Source organism: Leucoraja erinacea, chromosome 1 (assembly GCF_028641065.1).
Source record: "Leucoraja erinacea ecotype New England chromosome 1, Leri_hhj_1, whole genome shotgun sequence".
Lineage (NCBI taxonomy): Eukaryota > Metazoa > Chordata > Chondrichthyes > Rajiformes > Rajidae > Leucoraja > Leucoraja erinaceus.
In genome coordinates, this window is record NC_073377.1 from 94480240 (window position 1) to 94501355 (window position 21116).

Sequence of the window (21116 nt, forward strand, 5' to 3'; positions counted from 1 at the left end):
GAACTGAGAGATATACTATATAGCACTTCTCTTTTACTGCGGATCTCCTAAGTAGTTGTTACAGCAACTGTGGTGCCACATTTAGGTTCAGTGTATCTGCACTGAGCAGAAGGAAACTCGTAGACCAGCTCGCATTTTATTTTCAGCCTCCTGAACTGTGAAGGAAAACGGGCTCCGGATAGAATTAGGCTTTGATTAAGACTCCATAGGTTTACACATGGAGCATGATCCAACATTTTCTGAAAAATATTGAAGGATTATTTTTTTTTTAATGAGCCATAGCTAACCCAAACGTCCACCAAAATGTTATGTATTTCTTTTCAGCTAATAGCCACTGAAAACAGACCTAACAGTCGTATTACTGTTAATATTGTTAAGCAATTGGATGCCAAAACACTTGAATTTGTTTTAGATTTTCGTGCACTTGGATTAGTAAAGGGAATTTGTGCCTATCTTTCCGTAGGCACCCTCTCCAGATGTTTACAGAGGGAAGTACAGGGAGGACCATCCTGATGCAGCTTCAGCCTATGCAGGTGAAGTCAATGCACTGATTCAAGAGGCCAGAAAGAAAGGACACAAGGTTTGTAGCCAGTCAAACAAAATGATTTGTGCTGTGGTACGATTAACAGTATCTATCTATTTTCTAGAACAGAATTCAACATTGCCTGGAGTGATTGAGAATTAAAAATCCGTCTTTTTCTTATAGATACCAGGCCTGCTTTTGATGGCATTGATACAGAATATATAATTGAACAGAGTTTTACTTTAATTTTATTTTGCAAGAATATTTATCCGTGCTTGTTTAGTGTCATCTGATGTTGACTTGAACCAGGTTTGAGAGCCTGAGAAAGTGAAGAGTTCAGTTACACATATCTTTAATTTTTTTATTTAAAAATTACTGCAGAGGAAAACGCAGTTGGTACAAATGAACCAAGCTTGTGATAAGATTTTAAGGATGCAAACTTGCTGCATTTAGTGCCAATAGTTCAATGTTTCATTAAATCTGTACAATACAAAATCATCCTTAATTTAACACTGATTGATAAGGTTACTCGAGCAGCACCAACTTCAGTTAATGTAAAAATGGATGAAAGCAACTATCATGATGGAAGCTCTTTTTATGAGTTTGCCAGTCAAGGCATCTCTACTCGATGTCATACTCCATTATAGTATTTTGAAGGTTCTTGCTCAGAATTGAAAGCAGAGATGAAACTGGAGTATTCCCATTGCAATTTAGAGAATGATGGAAAAGAAGGAGGAGGTGGGTGGTGGGATGGAATGATTCTTCTCATCCCCCTCCCCAAATGGTTTGGCAAAAGTTTTACATGAGCCTTCAAAATAATGGCAAAGGCCAGAGATTATTCGCTGTAGGCTTTGTACTAAATACGACATTGCCACATGATGCATCATAACACTCAGGCCGGTTTCTTCCAAGTGCGGCTTTGACATCATTGAAGCCAGGACAATGATATTCCAAAACTCTGTTTGATTCATGGACTTTGAAACATGGATAAAATAATTGGTTGTTATGTGGTAACCAGCGCCGTTGATTAATGTTTTGAAATTACCTCAGAGCTGCTCCTTGGATTTCAGTCACACTTCCCAGCGAAGTTCCCACTTCCCACATTGCACTTCCCACTGCAGATCAGGAGAAACTCTGAGGAAATGTTTATTTGATAACTCGATACATTGATTGTATTTAATCATGAGGCAAGTGATTTGTGGCAGTCAATGTTTTGCCAATTGAATTGACCACTACGCAAACATTTTGATTCCTCTAGAAGTTTTCTTTACACAATGAGTAATTTTATCGGGCATTTCCCAGCCACACCAAATCACTTGTCCCCACTGTCCTTCCAAAGGATAGGTAGATTGTAACTATATATCTTTCTTCACTAATGGATAGTTTTTATTCTCTCTCTTCTTTTTCCCCTTTTGTTGGCTACTTTAATAGGTAACCAGGAAGCTGTTCAGCCACAGAGACAGTAACGACTAATTCTACGTGTGACAGTAACATCGCTGGTGTGCACTAATGTGCGTGAAACACCAGCTTGCTCTGTTACTCTGTAACAACCAGATCAAGGCCAGAGACGAGGTTTATTTCCAGGAGGACCAGCTGCTGTGGAACTCTGAACCTTTTGCCTGTTATTTGATACCAAATACAGACAGAGGAGTTGGGAGTCTATCTGATGTTGGAATGTGATCGTGTACAATGTGCAAGGATGGATTCTGCCAAGGAGCATCAAATGAAACAGGTTGCACATAATGTTTTTGACAAATAATAAATATTTTCCCTTTGTGGTAACGTATGCCTAACCAGTCTGGGGTTGAAATTCCAGGATGATAACCTATGCCGATTAACAACTTTGTTGAAGCAGCACACACCAAAATTTTCCTTGGAACCATTAACTGATGTCTTGAAAGTAATAGGGATCTGTTGGATTTCAACCCCGGGGACTGCAAATTTGTTCATGACATTTTCTTTTTACAAATGGTCCTGCAAGTTTAACGAAATAGTGGAATATGGTGGTGACCAGATTTTGCTGAAGGTTGTCAAAGCCTTTTTTCTTTTTTATATATAGTGACTCAGACTGATTAACCGTTCTATCCCCTGGCTTCTTATTGAATTACCGACCACCCGCTTCTTTTTATGTTGAAAGCTGGAGATGTATGGTTTTCATATCATCTTATTTTGTGCAGATGGCTGCATTTATTGCTGAATCCATGCAGAGTTGCGGAGGTCAGATAATCCCACCACCTGGCTACTTCCAAAAAGTGGCACAGTAGGTACACAGTTTGTGTTTCTTTAAGAATAGAAGGCTTGATATAGCTCTCTATCTACGCTGTAATTAAAATTCTCTCTTGCCTGGGAGTAAGAATGGGTGGCACTTTGAAAAAGCACCTCTCTGAGTTGTAATGCATGTATTGGGTTGTGATAATTTAATAATTATAGATGATGCATAATGTATTTTGCAAGAAATGTAACCCAACTACCTCTGACAACTGGCAAGAATGTTCCAGTGGCCAATGATTTTAGATACGATGAAGTTTGAAATAGCGATAGTAGAAGAAGTGGTGAGGGTGGCAAGAGTGGTGCGTAAGAATGAAGAGCAGGGATAGACCTTCTAAACCTACAAACCTGGTCCATCATTTGTTCGATTCCGAGCCGAGCTACTGGTCTGCCCAATTTCCATGCCCCTTGTGTCCTCAATTAACAGAATGTATCAATCACTCTATGACTGAGCCTCCGCAATCCATGATAGACACATTGATGGAGTAACTCAGCGGGACAGGCAGCGTATCTGGAGAGAAAGAATGGGTGACATTCAGTCTGAAGAAGGGTCTCGACCTGAAACGTCACCCATTCCTTCTCTCCAGAGATGGTGCTGAGTTACTCCAGCATTTTGTGTCTTTCTTTGGTTTAAACCAGCTTCTGCAGTTCCTTCCTACACACTCTATATCCCATGCATTGAGCCAGAGGGAGGGTCTCTGTGGGAGCCTCACATTAGCATTCTTAGACTCCAGTTCTAAATCTGCTGCACTGTCATCCTCAATGGTTACAACACCAATCAGTTTATAGACTAAGCATGATTATGAAATGATAATTTGAGGTAATTAACAGAGTGTTGCTATTGTAGAGGAATATTTCTGTGTATAGACTGATTATGGAAAGGATGGGTTTGCTGCCTTTTACTTGTGTCTGTTCGAACTGGATGGCTACTTCTATTTTCAGATACATGCATAGTGTTGGGGGAATTTTCATAGCTGACGAAGTCCAGGTTGGCTTTGGCCGCGTTGGGAAATATTTCTGGGCCTTCCAGTTGCAAGGAAAGGACTTTGTTCCAGACATTGTCACCATGGGCAAACCCATCGGAAATGGCCATCCCATGTCCTGCGTGGTTACAACCAAGGAAATTGCAGAGGCATTTGGAGCATCCGGACTTGAATATTTTAACACGGTGAGTCATTGAACGTTCTAGTTCAATTAAAATAGTAGAGCAGAGCATGTAGAACAGTAAATCAAGTCTAAAACTGATGATAAATATCCTCGAGTGCTCTGGTCCAGTATAATTAAGCAAAAAAACCTGAATAAGGGCTAATTCAAGCTTACCTGCCTTTGATTAATGTCCAAGGTTCCACTAAAGGGAAGTATACGAGAAATTAGATACTATTAAGTCCAAGGAAAAGGCCTACTTGGCAAATTTTCAAACTTGGCAAAGGGATAAAGAAATTGGTAAAGAAAGACAAGAATATGGGTCGTCTGGCAAGGAAAATGAAGCTGGATTGCAAGAACTTTATATGGGGGGAAAAAGGGACAAGTGTAGAGACCTTATAGGCAGACTGAAGCGTTTATAATAGGGATAATCACATAAGGCGCACAAAACTTACTGGATATATATTAGAACATCCAGAAATATGAGAACAAGAAACTAAGTATTAATCAAGAAAAGTACAGTATCCCTGCATTGCATTGGAGGTTTTACTCTCAATACCATTTCCCCCTCAGAACATTTTGGCTGGCAAGATTTAGTCCATTGAATTTTTAAAGGATAAAGTATTGAGGTTGATTTTCCCAGCTGGAGACTCTAGAATTACTGAAGAAGGGTTTTGGCCCGAAACGTTGCCCGTTTCCTTTGCTCCATAGATGCTGCCGCACCGACTGAGTTTATCCAGCATGTTTGTCTACTCTCTAGAATTAGGACAAGTAAGGGGGGAGATTTCACTGTCTCAGGATAAAAGGTCAATTGCTTATCATCCAGATGAGAGAATTCTTCACTGAAGGGGCATGAATCTTGGGTATTCCCTCGCCAGGTCATTGACTGTATTCGAGATGGAGATCAAAAGATTTTTAGACCTAGAACCAAAAGGAAGTCGGGGTAAGCTCTGAAGGTGGGTTCAGTAGAAGAAAAGCTGACATCTAACCGAATTACAGAGTTCGTACTTCTTGTACCAACTCCCATGGATTTCTCTGATAGCATTTGATGGCACATCTCAGCTAATTGTAGCAGTAATTATAGCTCATCCACACTTAAAAGAAGCATTTATGTTATGTGCTGAAGTAAATTAAGTCCTTTTCATTTACAGTTAGCATGTTTTCAGGCTCTTTCGTTGTTCATCATCAGACATGGGAGCAGAAGCAGGCCATTCGGCCCATTGAATCTGCTCCACCTTTCGATTATGGCTGATCTATTCTTCCCTACCAACCCCATTCTCATGGCTTCTCTCCATAACCTTTCATGCCCTTACTAATCAAGAACCTATCAATCTCTGCTTTCAAAGTATCCAATGTCCTGCCCTCCAGCACTGTCTGTAGCAATGAATTCCATAGATTCGCCACCCTTTAGCTAAAGAAATTCTTCCTCGTCTCCCTTCTAATGATGCATCCATTTTTTCTGAGACTGCCCTCTGGTCCTAGACGCTCCCTCTACTGGATACATTGTCTCCACATTCACTCTATCTCGGCCTGTCATTATTTGGTAGGTTTCAATGAGAACTTCCTTCATCCTTCTAAACTCCAGCGAGTACAGGTCCAGAGCTGTCAAACGCTCCTTTCTTGCTCAAGACCACTTTTCTTCACAAAAAAATTAACTAAACGATATGGTACTAATCTCTTCCAAGGACGTAGTCTCTCCTTTTACTTCATGTGAAAGTGCGTGTGTATTGGGGAGGAAGAGAGTTGAAAAGGTCTTTCTCAATGTATTTTGTTAGTAGGTTGTAGCTCGAGTCCAGGAGCAGCTGCTACAAGGATCACACTCCAAAATACCCACTGTTGACCATTAAGTGATGTGAATGCCCTTGACCTTGCATATTTACCAAATGTCCCATACACTTGGCCAATAAATTCAGTCACAGTTTTTTTTTTTTCTCAGGGCCATGCATCTGAAAAGTGCTTATTTCCAGGATGAATGATTTTTATTTATTTATTTATGTCCATACTTCCAGGCCAAGTTGCATCACAACAGAAACTCAATCAGACACTATTTACCACTGCTCCATTAGCACAATTTCCGCATCAGTTCAGCATTGTGGTCCTGCCTGGGCAGTGAATATCACCTGGGAAATTGGGCCACATGGTTTCATAAAGTGGAATTATTGGTCCCTCTCAGTCATGCTTTCATGAGGCTGCTGCCTCTGCAAACTTAATGGGAGCCTCCTAAAGCAGATCCACCTGGGTCATCTTGCAGCATTCCACCCTCCACAGCCCCTAGTCCTGAACTATGAACCCAGGCAGTCTCTTCAGGTCAGACTCCAATTGGACACACTGGTGGCTGGTCCTCTTCCCCATCCACATTCCCCAGAGCCAACCTGAGTTGCCACAGAAGGCTGTGGAGGCAAAGTCAATGGTTATATTTAAGGCAGAGATAGATAGAATCTTGATTAGTACAGGCGTTAGAGGTTATGGGGAGAAGGTAGGAGAATGGAGTTAGGAGCGAGAGATAGATCAGCCCTGATTAAATGGCAGAGTAGACTTGATGGGCCGAATGGCCTAATTCTACTCCTATCACATGATCACATTAGTCTCGCCACACAACATGCAAAGTAAAGCGCAATGGACAACTATTGAAGCTACTGCAGAGGCAGATCCACAACCAAATGGCGATCAACATCCCGCACAACCGTGCTGATGACGGCGGTGCAGCGGGTAGATCTGCTGCCTCGGGGCTTCACAGACCCGGGTTCAATCTTAACCTTATGTGCTCTCAGCATGGAGTTTGCATGTTCCCCCTGTGACCACATGCGTTTCTCCCAGGTATTCCAGTTTTATCCACATCCTGGGTCTCAATGTATTTTGTTAGTAGGTTCTAGCTCGAGTCCAGGAGCTTGAAAAGCCTAAAGGAGAATAACCTGATGGAATGAATCCGAGGTTATTGAGAGGGGCAAAATAAGAGATTTGAGGGACTTGAATAAGATTTTTCTATCCTTTCCAGTGTCCCAGAGGACTGGAGAACAGACACTGCTCGTCCTTTGTTTAAGATGGGAAGTAGAGATAATCCAGGAAATTATAAGGTGGTGAACCTCATATCTGGTAGGGAAGCAATTGGAGAGGATTATTTGAGATATCATTTACTTGCAAATGGACGAGAATAGGATAATTAGTGACAGCATGGCTCCTTCAGTGGCAGGTCATGGTTTACTAATTTGATTGAGTTTTGAGGAGCTGACAAAGATGATTGAGGGTAGGGCAGCGGAAGTTGTCTACATGGATTTTTGAAAAGCAATTGAAATAAAACATAGTAAAGTCCCTCAAGGTAAGCTGATCACGAAGATTACTATACATGAGATCCATGGTGACTTGGTAGTTTGGATTTAGAACTGGCTTATCCATGGAAGAATAATGGTGGAAGGGTGATATTTGGGCTGGAGGTTTGCGACTAGTGGAGTTCCACAGGGATCTATGCTGGGATCTCTATTTGTGATATATAAATGATGGATATAAATGTAGGTTAGTAAATTTGCAGATGACACCAAAATTGTTGAAGTTATGGACAGTAAGGAAAGCTATCAAATAATATAGATCACTTACAGATATGAGCAGAGGAATTGAAGATGGAGATTCAACCGAGCAAGTGTGGAGTATTGTGCTTTTAGAGGTCGAATGCAAGGGGGAAAGTATACAGTTAATGACAAGACCCTTAACAGCACTGATGTATAGAGGAATCGAGGTCAAGTCGATTACCTCTTTGAAAATGGCGCACAAGTGGATAGAGTGGTATAGAAGGAGTATAATATGCTTCATCGATCAGGGCATTGAGTGTAAGAGTCAGGAAGTCGAGTGGCAGCTTTAGAAAGTTTTGGTTAGGCCACATTTACAGTATTGTGTGCAGTTGTGGCTGCCTCATTACAGCAAGGAAGAAGAGGCCTTGGAGAAGGTGCAAAAGAGGTTTATCAGAATGTTCCCTTTCTTAGAGGTATTACCTGTATGGAGAAACTCTGTTTTTATGGAGTTGAGGGGAGACCTGATAGAAGTTTATAAAATTATGAGAGGCATAGATAAGTAGATAGTCAGAACCTTTCTCCCAGGGTGGAATTATCAACGATGAGGGCATAGCTTTCTGGTCAGAGGAAGAAAGTTTAAAGGAGATGTGTGTGGCAAGGTTTTTACACGGAGTGCAGGAATTGTGCTGCCACGTGTGGTGATGGAAATGGATATGACAGTGGCGCAGGGATATGCAGGGATATGAATCACGTGCAGGCAGAGGTGTATGTTTGGCACAGACATTGTGGGATGATTGGTCAATTCCTGTGCATTACTGTTTTATGTTCTAGTGTAAATGGGTATTGGTGGTTATTGAGGGCCTAAAGGGCTTGCTTCTGCGCTGTCTGACTGATTCCATGACATATCGCACCGTATTAATGACAACGACGAGCTTCTCGCCCAGCAATTGTTCTGGAGCTTATTCTTTGTTGCCCGACAAATTTGAATCACAGTAAAAAGTCAAAATCCAGTCACGAAACGGTGCTTTCTATAGTTTACTAAACAGATTCACCAAGTTAAAGCAATTGGCTTTCAAATGAATCCACATCCCCCAACCACAAATAACAAACATTTAGAACGAACAGAAGGCTGAGAAATTAGCTAAAGTTTTCACACCTCGTGGTGTTCAAGCACTTTGGTGCATTATTACGCCATTTGGGACAACATCCTTCCTCTCTAGTGAAAGCAACCATTTTCAGAGAAGATATAAAGTGCACTTGTTAGCTTATGATTATTTTTTAAAATAAAAAGCTATTTTGTATCCAATATACTGTTTGACTTTGAGGTGGAGATTCTGTGGTTCTGATCTTGCTATCCCATGTTTCAGTTTGGAGGTAACCCAGTCTCCTGTGCCATCGGTCTGGCGGTACTGAGCGTCATTGAGGAAGAGGATCTGCAAGGCAATGCCACAAGAGTAGGAAATTACCTGATGGATTTACTGAGAGAACAGCAAGCCAAGCATCAGCTTATTGGCGACGTGAGGTAATGTTTGCTAGCAATAGCTTGGCAACACTAACTTCCATACAAAATGACATATAAGAAGTAATGGGTTATGGTGGTGACCAGTCAGTGACTCCAATGGCAGAACAATGCTCATTGGCTTATGGGAACACTGAGAATGAAGATATTTGAGGAGAACCTATGCTATAGGGTTTCCCTCTCATCACACTCTATCTTTTGACCCAAGATAGAACATGTAAATCTGATTTGCCATTCATGGCATGTTTGATAATGTATTATTGCGAGTACTGTGATTAAATAAACCCTGACACACATTTGGAACTCTGTTTCCTGCATATTACTCTGCAAATGGCTACATTAAGAACCTATGTAAATATATTACATTTATTCACTCAGTCACCCTGCAACCACCACCTCCCGACTCCCTCTATGTAAATATGAGGGCCAATGGTGCTGCCTTCTGCTCTTGTCATATCACAAATCACGTTACTGGGGTAGGGGAGACGTACCCACTGTCCCACCCCACTGCCCCTTTCCAGTAGGCTTTAGAAACCGTTTGGCATAAACACAACCCAATGCTTAGAACCCCATAAAGTGTTTGGGAATTTTGCTGGATTTCAGCTGCTAAAACTGTGCAACCCTCCAGTCCACAGCACTGAGCTTACCAGTGGTTGTCCTGCAGCGGCGGCACAGATTGGGGTCAGCGCTGGCACCATTGGAGTAAGTTTGGCTGTTCAGTGCGCTGCCAATATCACAGTTGCTCATCCTTGGGGGTTAAGGTGACTGGTCTGGGATTGCATTTTCAGTAAACTTGGTAAGCTGTTGCTGAGCATCCATTTGGCAAAAGCTGAAACCCCAGTTGTAAGATTTGAATACTGAGCCCTGCTGTAGAGATGAGGCTGAAGCTGGTGCTCTGTCCTGAAAGCAGCAACGTTTCATTGCAGCTGTGTCGATCCAGGCGAATGGTGATAATACTGACCTGGCTCTTGTAGATAGCAGCAAATCATGACTTGGCCTAGTTCTATTGGCAAGCTTCTGGCTTGTGCTCCCCCAAGATTCTGATGTTAAAGGAGCGCAGTGACAAAACTGCCATTAAATTCGGTTTTTGTTGTGGTAGATGGTACTGGATGTCTATTATCACAATGGATGTAAATACCAGAATCATCACTGTACAGCCCAATTTGTGGCTTTTTGACTAGAGTATTGAATCTGCTGAATACCCCGAAGCAAATGTCCTGTGATTGTGTTGATGATGAGGGCCCACCAGTAACTAGAAACCTGCTGACACCGGCTTTGATTACCATCCCTGTTTCAAAATGGATAAACTGCAATGCCTATAGCCCTACACCAGTTCTATTCTACATACTAGGGACAAAATTACAGAGGGCCAATTGATCTACAAATTTGCACTTTCAAATGTCTTTGGAATGAGGGAGGAAACAGGAGTCCCTAGAGGAAACCCACGCTGTTACAGGGAGAATGTACAATCTCCATACAGACGTGGCACCCGAGTCAGGATCGAACCGGGTCTCAACCGTTGCGCCGTTGTGCCGCCCCTTTATATTTGTTTTTAATACCTTGTGTGGAAACTAATTTTTACACAGCTTACACTTCGGTACATAATTCTGTAAACGTAAGTGCAAAGTTTCACTATTTTCTGGTTGGTATTAAAACTGAGTTGGTGAATGATGACCTCAACACCACTTGGAAGGCATATCAAAAATATCGATGGATCTTGGCAGTGAATGTCTGATAGATCTGCTGTTGTGCAGCTGGTTAAATGTTCTACTTCTCCGATGAGCTTATTATTCTTCTCCCTCCAGAGGTGTGGGCTTGTTTATTGGAGTTGACCTGGTTAAAGACCGCAGGAAGCGAACACCAGCCAAGGCAGAAGCACAGCACATAATTTACAGGTAACAAGCCAAAGTTCTCTGTACTGTTAACTGCAAATTGAAAACCCAGAAACAAGTTTTGATGCCTGGAGGGATTCCAGGAAAATACCAGCAGAGTTTAATTGATCTTTCAGTTGTTGTCAGCATTGGGTAACAATTTCAATATATGTTTTCCATGCAGTATGTTGTCAGAGATGTTTTGAAAAACTCAATGGTTGGCCTGGGGACAAGATGAAAAACACAACTTCTTTGTGACGTTGGTGGGAAGCTCGTCTTGATAAATGTAGAAACGGGACTGCAAAAAAAGACAACGTTCTATAGTAACTCACCAGGCAGCATCTCAGGAGAAGGGTCCCAACCCAAGATGTACTCTATGGGTTGGGACCCTTCTTCAGTCTGAACTGAAGAAGAGTCCTGACCTGAAAGGTCACCTATCCATATTCTTCAGAGATGCTGCCTGACCCGATGGGTTACTCCAGCATTTTGTGCCTCTTCATGGTGCATGCCAAAATCAAATTTGACTCGCAATCTCCACTGGTGCAGCCAAACAGCAGAGCTAAATAGGAGCCCCTCCAGAACCTTCAGTAGGGAGGGGATTCTGCCTGATCTGAGCCAACTTAGCTAGGCATGGATCTCGGAGAAGTCTCAAGCAAGCCACTGATAGACTGGGTTCCTGTTTTGAGCTGCAGAGGTAAGTGTGACCAGTAATTGGTTACCAGGTCTCTTGTATGTTTAGTGATAGAAGGAACCAAATACAGAGTCCTCCCTCAACACCTCCACTACCACGTGGAGAGTCAGCTGTCACAGTGACACAACATGAGACGCAGCCTCCACAACAAATCAGGTGAACCCCCAGGAGCAGTTGGCGGATATATTCTGAATGGTTCCCTGATACTGCATCCCAGTGATGCACGAGGGAGGGGAGCTGTTCCATCTCATCTAGAATGGAGGTCCATCAGTCTTGTGGGTGTGGGTTAGAGGAAGCACACGGACATAAGGATGCCTGAAGTACCCGATGGATTTTGAAATTATTTATGGACATAGGGCCTTTGTGCATCTGAAATGGATTGAGTTCTACCAAACGAGTTCCATGTTCATTGAATAAAACTCAACTCAATGTTAAGTTCCACCCAACAGGGCCGGCCTTAGGCCGATTGGGCCGATTTTTCCAAATTGGGCCCTGTGCCCAAGGGGGGGGCCCTCGTTAATTTTCCATATTTCATATGGAAATACAAATTCACTTTGTTAAATAAAGATTTTAAAAAAACATTCGCCATACGGGTTTTTTTACAAAACGAACATGGATAACAACCACTGCACGGCCATCAGACACAAACGATGTGTTAACTACTGTGGCACTTTTTAACAGCCAGTAGTTAACAAGTGGTTATGCAATGTGTCATCAATGCTCTGATCCACATTCCTCAGTAAATGTAATTGTGTTTTGACTAGCTGCTGCCGGAGCGGCCGAGACTCTGGTCTGGACCGGGGGGGGGGGGGGGGGAGAGAAGAGGAGGGGGGGGGGGAGGGTAGTACCGGGCTCTGGGGGGGTGTGGGAGTCGATTACTGTCAATACGAGCAGCACGTGACTCATTTATAATTATTTATTTATATTTCTATGAAAATTGGGCCCCGCACCTCGTAAGGTCGGCCCTGCTACCCAGCATAATTCATCACACTTGCTAAGATAGCTGAAGGGGAGGTGGATTTAAAAAGATGCTTGTTTGAGGGAAGCAAGATTAGCATAAGATTACCTTCCAGAAATACTGGGGTGTTTTGAGGATTTTTTTGAGTTTTGAAGCATTATGATGTTGTCTAACCACATGTTTAGCTGGGCAAACCAGATTTGTGTTGGGTGTAGTCAGCGCGTACACCTCAGGCAAAAATGCGAGCTTGGTGAAAACAAAGTACCTGTAGCTTGGTTTAGCTGGGAGCAAGCCTGTAACAGCTGGTAATGAGAATACAAAATGAGTGCCTCTTCCTGTCCAGCGCTGTAAACTGACGTTTTATATTTACCACCACAGGCTGAAGGAGCATAATATATTATTGAGTGCTGATGGGCCACATCGGAATGTTCTGAAGTTCAAGCCACCAATGTGTTTCACTAAGGAGGATGCCAAGTCTGCGGTCGAGAAAATAGATGAAATTCTTACAGGTACACTATCCTATTAGAATACCACTACAGTTAACCAATCTGGTGTATGGTGGTGGGGTAGAGCGAGCGGAGGGTGGGTGGATGGATGCTGCCATTGACACCTGCACCTCTGATGGTATCCAACCTGATGGAGCTTTCAGCAAGATCATGGGCAATGTGTTTTGGAAACTGCTCCATCTGCTTGGCTCATTCCAATTTTTTTTTTTTAAATTTTTGATGTTGATTTTTGATGTTGATTTTTTTTTATGTTGATTTTTCTTTGAGGTTAAATCACAGCTGCCAGTTTCTTCATTTGGGAACATAAACTCTGACTGGCATCCAGCTACAGGGTATACGATTAGTGCAGGTGCCCCAGTATGCTTGACTCTCTTCTGGCTCATGCCTGCATAGCCACCCCAGACCTAGTGTGTAGAAAGGAACTGCAGATTCTGGTTTATACCAAAGATAGACACAAAGTGCTGGAATAACTCAGTGGGTCAGCATGTCTGGACAAAAAGGATGGGCCATGTTTCAGTCCAACCTCCAGCTCTCTCCCCTCCACTTTCAGTCTGAAGAAGAGTTCCGACCCAAAATGTCACCCATCCCTTTTCTCCAGAGATGCTGCCTGACCCATTTGGGTTACTCTAGCACTCTAGTGTGTCCACCCCAAACAGGGCAGGAGTGCATGGGCAGGCTTTTCCCTTTTTATTTGCGGTGTCTGTCATCAACAAAATCTCACAAACTATCTTTTTACTGCATTATAAATAATTATACTGCATTCATAACAAGAGGATTTCAGTATAGGAGTAAAGAGGTTCTTCTGCAGTTGTATAGGGCTCTGGTGAGACCACATCTGGAGTATTGTGTACAGTTTTGGTCTCCTAATTTGAGGAAGGACATCCTTGTGATTGAGGCAGTGCAGCGTAGGTTCACGAGATTGATCCCTGGGATGGCGGGACTGTCATATGAGGAAAGATTGAAAAGACTAGGATTGTATTCACTGGCGTTTAGAAGGATGAGGGGGAATCTTATAGAAACGTATAAAATTATAAAAGGACTGGACAAGCTAGATGCAGGAAAAATGTTCCCAATGTTGAGCGAGTCCAGAACCAGGGGCCACAGTCTTAGAATAAAGGGGAGATCATTTAAGACTGAGGTGAGAAAAAACATTTTCACCCAGAGAGTTGTGAATTTATGGAATTCCCTGCCACAGAGGGCAGTGGAGGCCAAGTCACTGGATGGATTTAAGAGAGAGTTAGATAGAGCTCTAGGGGCTAGTGGAGTAGAGGGATATGGGGAGAAGGCAGGCATGGGTTATTGATAGTGGACGATCAGCCATGATCACAATGAATGGCGGTGCTGGCTCGAAGGGCTGAATGGCATCCTCCTGCACCTCTCATAATTGTAGCAAATTACAAAATTCAATTACTAGATCTCAACATTTCTTAAGAATAAATTAACATTTTTAAATAACCTAAGCGTCCAAATAACATTCACACAAGAATTCACAATATAACATTTTTTTAATCTCATTGTCATGGATTTATAGGCCAAATGGAAGGAATTTAATGTTTAATACCTGTAAATTAATGGCCATTTAAATCATCTTGCGAGTGGGTTTTTCTGGAACGCAATCATTTGGAACGTTGCAGTTTGCGGTGAATTTAAACTCCATATCAACCGAAAAAATACTGCCGGTTTGGATGGGGACTAAATCACAGTTTCGCAACTTAAAATGTGAATTAAAGGCATCTTAAGGACCACTTTTATATATAAAATAAACGGCTTTCGTTTACCTGTCCCGTACCTGAAATCCGTCCCCGTTGTCGGCGTTGACGGCTTTAGAATATGATTTTAAAGTTACTCCAGCGCTGAACTTGTTGGGCGATTTAAAAAAAAAATACACAGAACGCCCGTCGGAACGATTCTTCAGCAAAAGCTTGCACTCCAACCAAATATATTCCAGGACAAGGTAGGAAAAAACCATGTTTTAACCCGGCCCCCCCTCAAAGGCGCCAAAATTGCGCACACAGCCAGTGGCAGAATTGCAGTGCCGCTGAAGGTAAGTTTAACATACCTACCTGTCAGGAGCCTGGCAGGTACCCGGAATTATATCCAGTTAAATCGAAAAGTTACCAGAGCAAGATGAAAAAAGCTTGTTATGTTCAGTTCCAAGTTAGCGGAGGCAGTGATCTATGCTAAAGGATCCAGTGCAAGTCTTTGAAGAGTATTGGTACATGACCAGCATAACTGGGCAAATATCCTTTGATCAGAAAAAAAAGTTCCCTAATTATTTCCTCCCAAGAGATACATGGAATTAGCAATGTTACAAAATTTTGAGATTTAAAAAATCAAGTCTGCAATTTATCCCATCAGATAAAGCATAACAATAAGTTTAATTTGACACCAAATTCACTTTCATATCTCAAGAATTAAAAAAGTTATGACCATTTTCATACTTGGAAATTAGCATCTTGTTCCCTATTGATTTTCAATGGACATTACAAAAAAGCTGTGATCTTGGATAGTCAAACGCCCATTTCTTACGGAAAGATTAACATTTTTAAATAGCCTAAGTGTCCAAAGATTATTCACAAATAATTCACAATATAACATGATTTTTATATCTAATTTACATTAATTTATAGGCCAAATGGAAGGAATTGAGTGTTCAATTGCTGTAAATAAATGCCCATTTAAATCGGCTTTCTAGTGGGTTCATGTGAACGCGCTGGTTTAGAACGACATAGCGCTGGATTAGTGCCCTCAAATGCCGAGAAAAATACTGCGGGATATAAAAAGCCCAAAATGAACCACTCGCTATAGATAACTTTAATTACAGGATTATATATATGCCCCATTTAATGTAAAAATAAGGTACATACCTTTAATTGTTTGCTTTATAAAACCCTGGGGCTGCGAGAGGTTGCGGAATGAGACTAATTTTAAAATTATTAGAACTATATTATCGAGGCCTATAAAACTAATAATACCTTTTGCGACCGGGTCTTGCAGCGATTTTTCGTTAATGATTTACTAGGCTGAACATGTGCGATTAGTACAGCCTAGTAAAAATCGCGTTTAAAACCCGCCCCCTCCAAAACAGCGCCAAAATCGCCGACATGGCTGAGGGCAGATTCCTAATGACGATTCAGGTAGGTTTTGTAACATACCTAATGGAATGCACCTTTCCAGGAAGCCTTGATGAACCAGTTTGTAAACTAGATGATCTTGTCTTCTCTTCGTGGTTACAGATCTTGAGCAAAAGACCAGTACAAGAGTTCAAAATGGGAAGTCATATCCGGTGGATAATACCGTCTCCGTGACACTCAGGGGCAGCAAGAGAAAGGCAAGTACAAGGTCATTTGGAAAACCTTCTCAGGTTTTGGTACAAAGTGAATTTAAATTCTAACATAACTGTTTTGGACATTGTTGGACATTGCCAGAAGGTCCAAATCAATCACTTTCAATCTTGTTGTAAACACTAGATAAAAGATGTTTAGAATGCCATTTTATCTTCTTGCAGATAAAGATTGCATCCTGAGTTATCTCGGTTACAGGGTTTTGTTTCCTTGCATGGCTTGGAATTCAGCTACAATCTGTATGATGCAACAAAAAGCACACACTGGAAATTATAGGTCCTATCATTGGACCTGCGAAGCCGTCCACTCCTTCATATTGACTGAGTTGTTTAGAGATACAGAATGGAAACATTCCCTTCAGACCACCAAATCCACGCTGACCATCGATCACACGTTCACACTAGTTATATGCAATCTCACTTTCTCATCCGCTCCCTACACACATGGAGCAATTCTACATTGGTCTGGACACAGTAAAGGGAATAAATTGCACTCTTGAGCTAGGAAAAGTGGCTGTAACTGGAGACCCCATTAGCCACACTCTCCTCCACCCAGTCCACCCTCCCTCAAAATGAACCCTCACATCAGGAATGACCCTGTGTACCGGCTCACTTCCCTGTTTCAGCAATGATGCTGTGATACCTCACTCTTCTGACTTGCTTAGAAACATAGAAAATAGATGCAGGAGTAGGCCATCCAGCCCTTCTAGCCAGCACCGCCATTCAATATGATTGAAACATAGAAAATAGGTGCAGGAGGAGGGCATTCGGGCCTTCGAGCCAGCACCGCCATTCATTGTGATCATGGCCAAATCAATAACCCGTGCCTGCCTTCTCCCCATATCCCTTGATTCCACTAGCCCCTAGAGCTCTATCTAACTCTCTCTTAAATCCAACCAGTGACTTGGCCTCCACTGCCCTCTGTGGCAGGGAATTCCACAAATTCACAACTCTCTGGGTGGAAAAAGTTTTTTTTTCTCACCTCAGTCGTAAATGGCCTCCCCTTTATTCCAAGACTGTGGCCCCTGGTTCTGGACTCGCCCAACTTTGGGAACATTTTTCCTGCATCTAGCTTGTCCAGTCCCTTTATAATTTTATATGTTTCTGTAAGATTCCCCCTCATCCTTCTAAACTCCAGTGAATACAAGCCTAGTCTTTTCAATCTTTCCTCATATGACAGTCCTGCCATCCCAGGGATCAATCTTGTGAACCTGCGCTGCACTGCCTCAATCACAAGGATGTCCTTCCTCCAATTAGGAGATCAAAACTGGCACAATACTCTAAATATGGTCTTACCAGAGCCCTATACAACTGCAACTTTACTCCTATACTGAAATCCTCTTGTTATGAAGGCCAACATTCCATTAGCTTTCTTCACTGCCTGCTGTACCTGCACGCCAACTTTCAGTGACTGGTGTACAAGGACACCCAGGTCTTGCTGCATCTCCCCCTTACCTAACCTAACAACATTGAGATAATAATCTGCCCCCTTGTTTTTCCACCAAAGTGGATAACCTCACATTTATCTATATTATACTGTATCTGCCATGCATCTTCCCACTCACTCAACCTGTCCAGGTCACCCCGCAACCTCCTAACATCCTCTTCACAGTTCACACTGCCACCCAGCTTTGTGCCATCCGCAAACTTGCTAATGTTGCTCCTAATTCCCTCTTCCAAATCATTAATATATATGGTAAACAGTTGCGGCCCCAACACCGAGCCTTGCGGCACTCCACTCGCCACTGCCTACCTTTCTGAAAAGGACCCATTCACTCATGGCTGATCATCCAAAATCAGTACCCTGTTCCTGCTTTACCCCTATCCCTTGATTCAGTTCGCTCTAAGAGCTGTGAGCTGTATAACTCTCTCTTGAAAACATCCAGTGAATTGGCCTCCACTGCCTTCTGTGGCAGAGAATTAAAACAGATTCTCTGGGTGAAAAGGTTTTTCCTCATCTCAGTCCTAAATGGCATGCCCCTTATTCAGTGCTTATTTCTCATTTCTCATTCACCTGCATAACCTTTCCCCACAAAATGTGTCTCCCTTCTGGTGGGGCATTTGGGGTTTAATTCCTCTCCAGTGTTATTCTTGCATATCTTCTCGTGCCCCCAAGTAAACTGTGGAGAAATAAAAATGTGGTGTATCATTGCTTGCCGGCTTGTGCTTTAACAACAGATGGCCCCTGCCAGCATTCCTGAGGTAAGCAGCAGATGCAGAAGTGAGCTGGAGGGAACGAAGACTTCACCGAGTGAAGAGTGTCCAGATGGAGACAGTGGCCATTTTAAGAGATCCGCTTGCCGACAAGAACCAAGTTCCTGTCAGGACAAAGGATTAGGAAGCAATCTGCTCGCCTCTCTATCTTAATGAGCCCCCACCACCACCTATCACCACCAGGCAGCATCTATGGAGAAAAGGAATAGGCGACGTTTCGGGTCGAGACCCTTCTTCAGCCACAATGTCACATCTATTAATTTATATAACAGAAAAATGTGCTTCCTGTTTAGTAAATTCTAAAACAGCCTGCAAAGATTGTGGGCTTGTGCTTGCTTGCGATTGGAGTGGTTGAGTATATTCTGCTGTTAATTGATTTAAATATGTAGTTCACAAATATGCTTATCATTTTCCAATTTTGACAAAGGGACATATTTATCTAGTATCTCTGAATGTTAATGCTTGTATCATTTATTGACCAGGAAGTACACAAATTCTATTGATAAAGTCATCTTTGAACTACAGAGCATGAACACACATTTAAAAGAAAATGTGTAATAATTGGGGCTACAACACTGGTGCTATTTTTTTTTTTTTTTTTTAGCAAATCATGCCTGTTCACAAACAAAATTAAGGGAATTGCACAGAATGGCCAGAAGCAAAATGTTGCACAAAGTTGTTCCAGGGACGCTGTCCCAAAAGTTACGATGCTGCTAAAGTTATGATTGCACTCTCTCTATTCCACCCGGTGTCATCTAATTTCCTGGGCGTGGCAAAGTAAACCAAAAATCCACAACAAATCCGGAAAATAAAATGTTTAAAATTCCTCTGCAACCACTCAATCAAAATGCGTTCCAGGCGATCACATCAACCACACGATACATTATCCACTGTCACGTCCATTTTGTGCACAGAGATAATGGTCATGTCCAGCTGGTCAAGATGTTGCCACATGAACTGCAAACTAGTTTTAAACGATGACTACTATAACAAAAATTCCTCACGTCAACTAATCCTGCTCGGTGTTTAAATACTTTATATCAACATTGCCTCATTTATCTTAACCAATCTAGTTCAAATCATCTGCCCACATAGGTAACAGTGTAGTTTCTAGAATAAAATGCCACTTTTCCATGGTAAAACAACCCATCTTTGGGAATTCCTCTCACCTGCTTTGGAATCTTTTCTTGGCCTCTGCGTTAATTAACTTTCACATAAGTGGCTAGCTACTTCAGTGGGCTGGAATACAATATTATGCTTGTTCATTTACAATATTCATGTTTAATATCACTACTACCTCGATTAAATTTAAATAATAGGAGCTTTGAGAAAGCAGTTACATTGTCTTTTTGTGTGAAATTATAAATGATTAATTTTCTAGATACATTGCTATAATATTATAACTTTCATGGGATTGTTTCTCCTCACTTTGCGATGGCAATAGCATGAAACTAATTTGTACAAATGAAATAAAATATTTAATTCCTTTGACTTGCATCTACCTAAATATATGTACTGAACACAGTTTTTCTCTCACTAATGTCATCAGAAACAAAACTAGCAATTAGTTATGCTGTTTTGTTTTGTTGGGGTGATGACACAGGTTTAATATTTTCAACATGTGTCTTTGGTCCTTTGAATGTGGTCATCACTTAAAAGCAGGGTTGTGCTATGAATTAGACAGAAGTGGATTTAAAAGTTCCCAAGCTTATTCCAGTAAAGGCCTGTACACTTGACTGAGGAGAAGCATTTGTCTGCATTTGCAAAATTTGTACTTGGGTTTCAAGATAAAAGTACGGGGCATTTTATGATCATTGGGTTGGTTATCATACTGTAACCATAAAAATGCAATGAACTAATTCTAACTGGGATGGGGTTAGTAAATAATTCAACATCTGAAGAGAAGACTTTGAAGAAACATTCAGTCAACATGCAAGCCAATTGGCGTTAGAACGGAGAATTTAGATAGAAATAAATCTTTACACGTGCTGGAATTGAAGTAACAGACCATTTGTATCCCTCGCACAATTTTTTGTTTCCTTCGTAGTTGGAATATAGAACAGGTGATTGAACACTGTTGACAATTTCTGACTCCGGGCTCCAGATGACACCCATGATTTAAAACAAAAAAACAAATTCTTCACATACACAACATGGTTAGAAAAACCAAAAAAAGATTAGAAACACTCAGCAGGTAAAGCAACTTCAGGAAATATGAAAGTTACTAAAGTTCTGATGGAGAAATACCATTCAATGCATAAACTAGTCTGTTCTCCCCACAGATGCTGTTTGAAAAACAGTATCTCTCCCAACATTTTCTCTTCTTGTCTTACAAAGAATAGTAGAGAACATGAATGGACCCTATCTACTTGTGCTGCCATGTTTAGTGAACTATGAAGTTGGTCTCCAAGAACCCTCTGCACATCAATGTTGTTAAGGGTCATGCCATTAACTGTATGCTCTCTCCTTGCATTCAACCTTCCAAAGTGTAACACCTCACACTTACTCAGTTTAAATTCCATCTGCCATTTTTCACCCATTTCTGCAATTGATCCATATCCCACTGTATCTTCTGGC

General features: G+C 41.8%; 1 protein-coding gene across 1 annotated transcript in view; it reads left to right on the forward strand.

Annotated features, from left to right (window-relative positions):
• The window catches only part of LOC129699379 (ethanolamine-phosphate phospho-lyase-like), a 30296-nt gene extending 10241 nt beyond the window's left edge, over positions 1–20055 (forward strand). Inside the window, exons 6-13 of the mRNA XM_055639104.1 lie at positions 464–580; positions 2701–2783; positions 3734–3959; positions 8805–8959; positions 10762–10851; positions 12855–12985; positions 16219–16313; positions 18504–20055. Coding sequence (XP_055495079.1) covers positions 464–580; positions 2701–2783; positions 3734–3959; positions 8805–8959; positions 10762–10851; positions 12855–12985; positions 16219–16313; positions 18504–18692 — 1086 coding nt within the window. The 3' untranslated portion in view covers positions 18693–20055. The remainder of the gene's footprint in view (positions 1–463; positions 581–2700; positions 2784–3733; positions 3960–8804; positions 8960–10761; positions 10852–12854; positions 12986–16218; positions 16314–18503) is intronic.
• Positions 20056–21116: the final 1061 nt, after the last annotated feature.